The sequence below is a fragment of the Lepidochelys kempii genome, chromosome 3 (assembly GCF_965140265.1).
Source record: "Lepidochelys kempii isolate rLepKem1 chromosome 3, rLepKem1.hap2, whole genome shotgun sequence".
Lineage (NCBI taxonomy): Eukaryota > Metazoa > Chordata > Testudines > Cheloniidae > Lepidochelys > Lepidochelys kempii.
The window spans coordinates 101,374,855-101,386,449 of NC_133258.1; the positions used below are offsets into that span (position 1 = coordinate 101,374,855).

Genomic DNA, 11,595 nt, shown 5'->3' on the forward strand with positions numbered 1-11,595 from the left:
GGAGGGGACTTGCAGAAGGGAGGAATAGAGTGCCATATGAAAACAAGTGACACAAGCAGTACAATAGAATTACAGAACCCCTGCCCCCCACACCCCCAGAAGAGTAACCCTAATAAATGAGCATACCCCAAAGTAATGGGCAAATCTGGTAACAAAACAGCCCCAGTAGGATTTCAATCTGTCAAAGGCACACTGAACCACCATTCTACAGCTACTGAAGGTGTAATTAACCTTTTTTGCCAGGCCTTCTGAGATCAGGGTACTGTTTCATAAGCCATAAGAGGTATGTGGAATTCCCTAGAACAACAGTAAGGACAGTTACTCTATTTTTGACCATCTCATTTGGTGGGAATAGTGTCCCAGCCTGTCCATGAAGGTAAAGTCCTGTTCTGCAGAAAACCTTGGCACCATGTACTTTGCTGGAACAGCCCACATTAGCACCCATGAATTAGCCTCCGTGGTCAACCAGGGCCTCCATAATGATTGAGTTGTATCACTTGTAGTTTATGCACTCATGCTCCTTGGGGAGAGCAGATTAAGGACACTGGAGTCCCATCCATGCCCCAGTGCAGTTTGGAAAGCCCACTCTCTCAAAATTATTTCAGGGACTTCGTTTATGCCCATTAACCTTTAGGTAAATCTCAGTTCCAGTTACCATGCAAACATCCACCAGCACAGCTCCCACCATTGACTTGCCAACACCAAACTGGTTAGCCATGGATCTGTAGCAGTCAGGGGCAGCCTTCTTTCAGATGGCTATAGCAACCTTGCTCTTGACCAGCCTGGCCTCCCTCACATGTGTCCTGATGCTGAAGTGTCAGGGCAAGCTGATGACAAAGCTCCAGAAACATCTGCTTCTTCATGTGAAAGTTCTGGAGCCACTGCTGGGCATCCCAGGTCCACATGATCTGATCCCATTAGTCGTTCTCATGGCCCTGCTCCAGAAGCACCAGTCAACACATGGGGAAAATCTGCAGTTATAGCAAGAATCATGAACAGCACCCACCATCTGGAGTCTGCTACATCTGTATTCCTTTCTGAGAAGTGCCTCCAGTAGGACCAAAAAATCACTATTAAAATAACCACCAGCGTCTCATAGACACTCTACTGTTTCCTGAAATGGGAGGGAAAGTGCAAGCTAGACAAGTTCTTCCAACAGTGCTTCACCCATGGTTATGGCTCTGGTTCTTGGTGGGGGGGGGGGGTGTAGACCCAAAGATGACTCAGCTGGATGCGTTGGCAGGCTGAGACAACTTCCAGTCGAGTGCTGTAGGATGGACAGTCAAGTTTCCCCACAATACACAGTGAAACAAGGCCTAGAATGGCTACAGCTAGAGGCTACACTAGGAAGCCTGGAATATGCCCCAAGAATAAGGTTTGACTGGGGTCAGCATAGCACAGCATGCGTCAGCATGCGTCAGCATGATTGCGAGACCCAGGTCCAGAAATGATAAACTCAGGTTCCCTATGCAGTGTGGATGCAAAACAAAGATACCAAGTCTGCAGACTCAGATTCCACAGACCCACGATGACAATGCACTGTAGACATACCTCTAGCAGGACCGGCTCTAGGCACCGGCAAAGCAAGCACGTGCTTGGGGTGGCACATTTCCAGGGGCGGCACATTTCCAGGGGCGGCGTTCCAGTCATCCATTTTTTCAGGGCAGTTGCGCCATTTAGACGAGGCGAGGGCACCGCGCTCCTGGCCGCAGCGGGAAGGGGAAGCCCCAGCCCTGGGATGCTAAGCTGCCAGGGCCCTGCCGCTACCTGGGGAGGAGAGAGCGAGTCCTGCCGGGGAGCCAGGGCTGCATCACCTCATCTGCGCACTGGCTGCTGCGCTGCCTTGTGCCTCCCCTTATATCGGGGCTTCTCTGCGCAGCCAGGCAGGGGAGGGGGGAAGCCCCTGCAGGCGCTGGGAGAAGGTGACGTCACTCCCTCCGCTTCCAGCGCTGCCTGCAAGCCCCAGCCCCACCTGAGCTTGGGGCAGCAAATTTTTTGCTTGGGGTGGCAAAAAAACAACAAACAAAACACAACACACCCGTAGAGCCGGCCCTGATCCCCAGTGCCTGAACAGGAAAAGGAGAGTTCTACCGGCTGCTGGGAAGGGGAGGGAAACAGTCTCTAGCCCTCCTCCAACTCCCCTGCCCCGCTTTGGGGGCAGAGGGCCAGCACAGCATCCTTCTTCCCTGTGAAGAACTCCAGTGCCTTCCTCCGTTACTCCTCGTAGTTTTGACAAGCAACATCCCCACAAAGCTGAACTTGATTTCACAGCTGCCCAATGGGGAATAGACACTTTTTAAAAATAAAGCCTACACATTGCACAAGTTGGTGCCTTAACCCCTACAATGGCAAACAGGCAAAGTTTCCAATTTCCAAATGCATTTAAAACAATTGAAAAATCCCCTCCTTTTGTAAGCTAGATTTTGTATGCACTTATTACCATACTTACTTGAGGTTTTTCCAATAACTAAACAGCAAATTGCATTTATGGCACCTTCCAGACAAGGGTCTCAGTCCTAAACAAGCCTTATAGCCCTAGGAGTTAGGTAAGTATTATTCCCACTTTACAGAAGAGGAAAACTAAGAAAGAGAAGTTAAGTATTCAGCCCAATGTCAGAAACAGAACTGAAGTCTTTTGACTCCTACCCCTGAGTTTTAACAGTAAGACCATCTATTTTTCGTAGAATTAACAACACAATGCAAATTTCACACTACAAATAAGATGCAAGAAAACACACTCACCCAAACAGAATTGTAACACATCCTGAGACAAACATCCCAGCTACAAACATGAATTTGGCTCCAATTTGTACAAGCTGCAATTGGTGAAGAATAAATATTACATTTTAATTATCTCCAGTCCATTTTTATCAAGGAAATTTGGGGAGTTTTGTTATGAAATAAAAACCACTGTGTGTACATTCTAGAAAAAGATCACTGACTCCCCCCACATTTAACTTGTAACCAAACCATTTAGAGTATTTTTAGGTTAAGTGATTTAACCTACTTTTTCTCCCCAACAGTAAGTCACTGGTAGAGCTAACACTCTCACAGCCATTTGCTGTAGCCTCTATACAGTGGCAGAATGCCCCAGCATTCTTATACCAATTTGATGGAGTGACTCAATACATCCAGCATTGCCTATAGTAGGCAGTAATGGTGCTATTAAGGTAAGTGATGGAAACGGCCATTTTCGTCAGCTCCTCCTTTGCTCATCTAACAGACTAGAAGCTAATCCAAGACAACAGGGTATGCAGTGCAGGGCATATAAGCTCCAGAAGGCAGTAAACGCAGGATCTGTGGAAGACTAATTATTCAGGGAAAAGATCATTCTGTCATAGAAGCCAATTTTAAAAGAAACTAGTGACCATCTCTGAGGTAGGGAACGCACCTCACTTCTCCCCATTTTCAGAAATGCCAGAGGCAAGACAGCATGGCCTGCTTTCACTACAGTCTCTACCAGCTAGGAAATGGATGGCTGAGGGCATAGCCTATGGCCAGGTCACCTTCAACAATATAACCCTGTGGGACTTCTAATTGCATTCTAACCCTCCCTTAGCATGAGCAGATATTTCAGTTTCTTTGGATTGTTTGGGTCTAGAGAACCAGTTCCTGTACTGCAGCCTGTTTTCCTGAAGCCAGTGGTTTGTCCTGCTTTCAGTGAAACCCTGAGATGTCTGATCACTGATATAGGCTACTCACTTGTCTCTTCCATTAGTAATGAATTGTGCATTTCACACAGCAGCACCCCCAGTGGAGGCCTCTCAGCTGCTCCACAGCCCCCACTCACTTACCTTGCAGTTGAGAAGTCACATGCACTCCTAAATATTGTCAAGATACATAAAGACTACAACTCCAATCAAAGCTACCTGTGGGGCAACCTCGTGGCTCAGCAAGAGGAATATTTTCAGCCTTTGTGAAAGCACTTGGAGAAGTGTAACTTATGTGGGGGGAGGTAGCAGAAGAGAGACACGGATGTAGACTGATGGAAAGGAGCGAGAAAGAAGGTAAACTTAGAACTGGTCAGGAGGTGGGTAGAAGAAAATGAATGCAATAATGTAAATATATTAGCAGTGCTGAGAAAACAACCAGATGCCTCTTTTTCCTCCTCTACATTACCGGTCTATCAGGGGTGAAAGTAAAATTGAACTCCTACTGGTACGGTATCGCCCCAGAAGGGGTGGAGGCCTCAGGCAGAAGGGGTGGGGCTGGAGGTCAGCATCCCCCAGCCAGCCCATCTGCACTGCCTGGCTCACGCCACCCGGGGCTCCAGCAGTGATTTAAAAGGGTCCAGGGTGGCAGCCGGAGCCCCAGGCCCTTTTAACTCGCCGGCCCCAGGGCAGCTGCTCCTTTCACTCCCCGTTGGCAGCCCGGGGAGGGGCAAAAGGGGCAACAACATTAAAATGCTGTTGCGGCAGCACTTAAGTAGACCCTTTAAAGCGCTGTCGTGGCAAAGTCAGCTGTACAGACCGGTACTGGTGGCCACTTTTACAGCAACCCATACTGCCTTACTTTCACCCCTGTGGTCTGTTGTAAGGGCTTTTATTCTTTTTCTTGTAGATTGAAGGGACTTTACATTGGAAACACTAGAGGTCTAATGACACTTTTATTGAAAAGATTTTCAAGTACTATCCCCCTATTCCCCCCCCACACACACACCGTCCACCCTCCCCCCCCCCCAAAAAAAGGAAGGGGCAAAAGATAACACACTCTTAACACTAAAAAAAGTGTAGTTAGGGCCTTAAAGCAGCCTGTACACTAAACTTAAGAACTATATTTGATAGCCATATTTAAGGTAAGAACCTAGAAGACATTTTCCAGCTTTAAAATGTTTTCTTGCATGGTTTAGCTCCATGCCCACTGACTGGCCAGACTGTAATCACTGCAGTGAGGGGGTGGGGGTGGGAGGAGTGTCAATTTTGAAAGAGACTAACAAGGGGTTTCTCAAATCTTTGAGTACTAGTCACGAAGAGAGGCAAAATTGAAATTAAAAGAAGATACTTCAAAAAAAAAAAGTGGACAGGAGAACTTTTTTTGATTACAGCATATTCTGGCCACAGTTTTGACTAGGGCAGTTAACTCACAAATGAATTGCGATTAATCACACTTTTAAACTGCACTGTTAAACAGAAGACTAATTGAAATTTATTAACTATTTTGGAATTTTTTTTGTATTATAGTCTGTGTTGTAATTGAAATCTAAGTGTATATTATTTTTTATTACAAATATTTGCACTGTAAAAATGATAAACAAAAGAAATAGTATTTTTAATTCACCTCATACCAGTACTGTAGTGCAATCTCTTTACCCTGAAAGTGCAACTTACAAATGTAGATTTTTTTGTTACATATCTGCACTCAAAGACAAAGTCCACTCAGTCCTAATTCTTGTTCAGCCAGTTGCTCAGACAAACAAGCCTGTATACATTTTCAGGAAATAATGCTGCCCTCTTCTTATTTACAATGTCACCAGAAAGTGAGAACAAGCATTTGCATGGAACTCTTGTAGCCGGGTATTGCAAGGAATTTACATGCTATATATGCTAAACATTCATATGCCCCTTCATGCTTCAGCCACCATTCCAAAGGACATACTTCCATGCTGATGACGCTTGGAAAAAAAAAAAAAAGCATTTATTAAATTTGTGACTGAACTCCTTGAGAGAGGATTGTATGCCCCCTGCTCTGTTTTACCCACGTTCTGACATATTTCATGTTATAGCAGTCTCTGATGATGACCCGGCACATGTTGTTCTTTTTAAGGAAACTTTCACTACAGATTTCACAAAATGCAAAAGGTACCAATGTGAGATTTCTAAATATAGCTACAGAACTCCACCCAAGGTTTAAGAACCTGAAGTGCCTTCCAAAATCTGAGCAGGATGGGGTGTGGACCATGCTTTCAGAAGTCTTAGAAGAGCAACATTCCAATGCAGAAACTACAGAACCTGAACCACCAAAAAAGAAAATCAACCTTCTGCTGATGCCATCTAACTCAGATAACAAAAATGAAAATGTGTTGGTCCGCACTGCTTTGGATTGTTATCAAGCAGAACCCGTCATCAGCATGGAAGCATATCTTCTGGAATGGTGGTTGAAGCATAAAGTGACACATGAATCTTTACTGAATCTGGCACGTAAATATCTTGCGATGCTGGCTACAATAGTGCCGTGAGAACACCTGTTCTCACTTTCAGGTGACACTGTAAGCAAGAAGCGGGAAGCGTTATCTCCTGCAAACGTAAACAAACTTGTTTGTCTGAGTGATTGGCTGAACAAGAAGCAGGGCTGAGTGGACTTGCAAGCTCTAAAATTTTACATTGTTTTGTTTTTGTATGCATTTGTTTTGTACATAATTCTACATTTGTAAGTTCAACTTTCATGATAAAGAGTTTGCACTACAGTACTTGTATTAGGTGAATTGAAAAATACTAATTTCTATCTTATGGTGCAAATACTTGTAATCAGAAATAAATATTAAGTGAGCACTGTACACTTAGTATTCTGTGTTGTAATTGAAATCAATTTGAAAATGTAGAAAAATCTAAAAATATTTAAATAAAGTATTCTATTGTTGAACAGTGCAATTAATTGTGCTATTAATCATGATTTATTTTTTTAATCGCTTGACAGTCCTAGTTTTGACCTCTTCTCCTGGGAGGTCTGTCTCAGAGAACAAAGCACACAAACTATTGCTTCTGACCCAGCTGGCTGAATGTGCCGTCAGAGAGAAAGCTGCCTTCTTTTTTTAAAAAAAAAAAGAAAAAAACAGCAGCTTCTCTACTGTAGAGACTGTAGAGTGCTTGCTGATGGTCAGCAGAGTAACTTAGTCTCATGCTGCTGGATGTCTTCCTAATTTCTAGCTGAATTTACAGGTGTCCAGACTCTTCATTGAAAGGAAGAGCGCAGATGTCTGTAAAAGCAATTGGAAAATAGGAAGACAACATAAATATGTTTACTAGAGTATGGAGTGAGTCTCAGAGTGCCCATAATTAGTTTTTCCTGACCACTAAACACCCGGGAATGGGTGACAGCGAATGGATTACTTGATGATTACCTGTTCTGTTCATTTCCTCTGAAGCACCTGGCATTGACCACTGTTGAAAGACAGGATACTGGGCTAGATGGACCTTTGGGCTGACCCAGTATGGCCATTATTATGTTTACATATCTTTTCACTTGCTTAAAAGAGCAAACATATATGTCAGCAGTCACAAATTGGTTTATCTGGACCAGACTCTGAGTAAGGTTGTTAGGTCCTATTCCATAAGGAAGTCAGTACTGAAAACTGTAGAAATACTTACATAATTGCCTACTATTAAAGAAGTCAAGAAATTAGATAAAGCAAAGCATCCAAAAATCAGTCCAACGACTGTGTCACTGGCACCCTTTTTCTCTGCCTGTAAAAGGAAACACCATGACAGCCAGACTTATAAGATGGACCAAAAAAAAAAAAAAGAGAGACCTCAGTACACAAAGAAAAATGTTAGCATTAAGTAAAATACTTTTAATCAAGTCTTTCATCTTCATCCTTCTTACATTGTACCTGCCAGTATGGTCATAAAACATTTTCTCTTTTAAAGAATGGGAGATTCAGCAGTAACTCGACAACAATTTAAAATTGCACCACAATTCAGTATTTCTATAGTCAGGAGCAGAAGCAGCATCTATTCCACGTGGAAGCAGGTGTGAAGGAAGGAAATTCTAAGTTGCTTTGCTGCACTACAGGTCAGCTAATTGGACCTTACTCAGGGACAGAACGCATTCCCTAAGTCTGTACACAGGTGGAACCTGGTGTGCACAGACCTCATCCCCCCTGCAAGGAAGTGGCAAATGAAGGAATCTGCGGTCTCCACAGCCTGGTTCCTGTACCCCCACATCCCGGGCTGCCACAGAGGACACCCTGAAAATTTTGGATCCATGCAGAGGAAGGGTGTGGAGTGGGCAGGGGGAAAGATGACAACATCTCCCCACTGGCCTCATAGAAATTACCTGGGAAGAGGTAATATGTTCTGTAACTGTACTTTTCCTTTCCGCTAGAACTACGCTGCCAGGGGGGAAAGAACCAGAGTGACTCCAGCACTGGAACAGAGGTACAAGGCCTCTGCGCAGAGAGCACTGGCCTCTCAGATCCTGGTGGCTATGCAGCCTCTGGGGGCAAGCTTTGAAGATCACTCCATCAGGCAGGTGAGTGGAACACTGAAATGCTCCAGGAGAAAACCCTTGTAGCCCTCTCTTGTAGGCATTGCCCCAAGGCCTGCCTCTCTCTCTCTCTCTGAGCAATTGCTTACTCTGATGTGTCATGGGGCTCTACATGCATTTATTTATTTTTCTCAGCTTGCACATTAAGTTTGCTCAGTTTAATATGACAATAAAGGTGGTTTTCCTATCTGCCAGCCAGGCAAATTTTAGCCTGGGAAAGACTGAGGGGGAAGTCATAAGTGGATCGGGGAGGGGAGGGAAGAGTGATATCCAGAGGATAAGGCATTGGAATGGGAGTCAGAAGACCTGGGTTTTATTCCTGGTTTTCCTACTGACCTGCTATGTGAGGCAGGGCAAATCACTTCACCTCTCTACGATTTAGCTGCCTCAGTTAAAATAGGCTGCAAGTGCTTTGGGACAGGAACTGTCTCTTACAGCGCCTGGCACAATAGGGGCTTGGGCTCACATGTAGCCCTAGTGGTGATGCTGCAATATAAATGATCTAATTATTTAAAGTAGAAGTAACTTAAAAAGATCTACAAAATATGCAAGTAATTTGAATAATAGTTTGCAGAGCTGTATATTGTTTACCTCTCTTGGAAAAAAGGGCCCCAGGATTGAATAGCAAATCATCGAACTGAAGTTCAAACAAGCTGTTGCTGCCATCGTGAAGAGCTGATCTCTGGTAAACCTGCTTGACTCTTCACTGGGAACTTCTGGTCTGCCATTTTCTAAAACTACAAATATTTGTATTAGGCTCTGATAAACTGGGACACAATTTCAAGCTGTCTGTTTACAAGAGATGTGCAGGAATTTGGAATTAGTAACCTAAACCCATGGGTCAGGAAAAGGTAATTGATGTTCTGCCATTAAGAGCCCTAAAACCCACCATTTCTGAATATATTACTGCACCGTTTTACAAGGCAGTGTCTACACTGCACAGCTTACAAGCCTTGGTGCAGCTGTAAGGTAAGCAGTGTAGCCACTCTTCTTGACAAAATAAAACCACCCCACAACGAGGTGTTTTTTTCCCACACCCCTGAGAGTAGGGTGACCAGACAGCAAATGTGAAAAATCAGGACAGGGGAGATGTGTGCGGGGGGTGGGGGTGGGGTGTAATAGAAGCCTATATAAGAAAAAGACCCAAAAAATCGGGACATGTGGTCACCCTACCTGAGGGACAATAGTTTTAATGAGAAAAGCGCAGTGTAGACATAGCTTAAGTGAAACCCTTCCCACAACTCTGCAAGCTGACCTGTATAGCCTCTTGCACCCAGGGTCCCCTTAACTTCTGAGAGTCTCCCAGTCTCTTTCTGCACTGAGCAGCTTGCAGCATCAATTATATATATATAAAAAAATCTTGCCACTGTGACTCACACATAGCTCCACTGAAGTTAAGTGGATTACTTGTGGGAGTGAGAACTTCCCATCTGAGTAGTGGCTGCCTGATCAGACCCCAGGGCACCTTTAAGTGAACTGTCAACTTCTAGCATATAAAGTTGCAGTAGTTTGTCTGCACAGTATTAATGTGCTATAAAAAGGTCTATACCTCATCCCTCACATACACTTTGTTTCTGGGTCTCTGGGCTGTAAAACAATCAGCTTACAAATAAAGATGTAAGAAACATTTAAGATACAAAAAGAACAGGAGTATTTGTGGCACCTTAGAGACTAACATTTATTTGAGCATAAGCTTTTGTGGGCTACAGCTCACTTCATCAGATGCCTAGAATGGAAGATATTTATACATACAGAGAACATGAAAAGGTGGAAGGAGCCATACCAACTGTAAGAGGCTAATTAATTAAGAGGAGCTATTATCAGCAGGGAAAAAAAACACTTTTGAAGTGATAATCAAGATAGCCCATTTGTGAGGATTTCCCCATGTTAAGTATCCTCACACCTTCCTGACAACTGTCTGAAATGGGCCATCTTGATCATCACTTCGAAAGTTTTTTTCACCTGCTGATAATAGCGCCTCTTAATTAATTAGCCTCTTACAGGTTTCAGAGTAACAGCCGTGTTAGTCTGTATTCGCAAAAAGAAAAGGAGTACTTGTGGCACCTTAGAGACTAACCAATTTATTTGAGCATAAGTTTTCGTGAGCTTATGCTCAAATAAACTGGTTAGTCACTAAGGTGCCACAAGTACTCCTTTCCTCTTACAGTTGGTATGGGTACTTCCACCTTTTCATGTTCTTTATATATATATATATAATCTTCTTACTATATGTTCCATTCAATGCATGTGATGAAGTGAGCTGTAGCCCATGAAAGCTTATGCTCCAACAAAGTTGTTAGTCTCTAAGGTGCCACAAGTACTCCTGTTCTTTGCCAGCTCTTTGTATCCATCAAAGAAGGTTTGCAATAGATAGTATTTAAATTTACTACTTTCTTTCTCTCCACTCCGCCATGCGTATATTTTAAGCGTTCCTGATATTCTGCACTCCAGAGTGAGGTTGAGGCCAGAAGAGAGTTCCCAGAAAAACAAAGATACCCTTTTGCTCTTTTTCCAAGGTATTTTAAGACAGTTATTTAACAGGTTTGGCTTCAGGCCCCACTAGTAAGGCTTTTCGGTATTTGTCTAGGGTCAAAGAGTTTTTAAATAGCCAGCAAGAAACTTTCGAGTTCGTCCCTTCATAGCCTTTATAAACAGACAAAAAGCTCCTGCGAAGCTTCAGCTACCCTTTACACAAAGTCAAAAAGCCAATTGAACACATTACCCAAGAACAGAAGATGAAATGGGTCAATTTCAACAGTGGGAGATGGAAACATGCACGGCAGTATGTGCCAGACAGCGATCTTCGTAGTTCTGAGTTCTTCTGATGTGCAGAGTTTAGTTACAAAAACAACCAAAGGGCGGGGGGGGGGGGGGGGGAGTGCAGACAAAACGCGTCCACTGCCCTCAAAGTTGCAGTTACTCAGAAAAAATCAGGTCCCACCTTAAGGAAACGCAAACCACTAACCTCAACAAAAGAAGTCAGCCGGGTTTCAGAAGCGTTCAGACAATGCTTGGGTAGCCACCCAGTTTCTGCGAGGGGGGACCCACAACCCAAAAGGTTAAAGAGAGCAGGATCTGAAAGAAACAAGTTCTCCTACACTCACCTGGGGTTTGCAAAGTCTCCTGCGTCTCTGCTTCCCAGCTGCCCATAGCGAGGGGTCATGGATATCGCAGCCCAATGTAGCTTCCCCTGAGTACCAACGTCCCTCTGAGAGTCTACCCCGGTTTTGCACAGGGAAGAGATCCTGACCGCAGCGAAGAACAGATTTAGGACAGTAGCTTCAGATGTTAGTGAGCATGCTTAGCCCACCCTAAACCCGCTCATTAACCGCACGGGGGGAGCGGCTGACACAGCTGTTCCCTCCTAGTTTTTCACTGACAAGACACAGGCTG

The 11,595-nt window shown here is 44.1% G+C and overlaps 1 protein-coding gene across 1 annotated transcript in view; it reads right to left on the bottom strand.

Annotated features, from left to right (window-relative positions):
* Positions 1 to 10,976, bottom strand: part of LOC140908254 (MFS-type transporter SLC18B1-like) — a 37,386-nt gene extending 26,410 nt beyond the window's left edge. Inside the window, exons 1-4 of the mRNA XM_073335205.1 lie at positions 10,925 to 10,976; positions 8,794 to 8,939; positions 7,305 to 7,400; positions 2,743 to 2,816 (exon numbers count right to left, since the gene is read on the bottom strand). Of these exons, the coding sequence (XP_073191306.1) occupies positions 2,743 to 2,816; positions 7,305 to 7,400; positions 8,794 to 8,939; positions 10,925 to 10,976 (368 nt within the window). The remainder of the gene's footprint in view (positions 1 to 2,742; positions 2,817 to 7,304; positions 7,401 to 8,793; positions 8,940 to 10,924) is intronic.
* Positions 10,977 to 11,595: the final 619 nt, after the last annotated feature.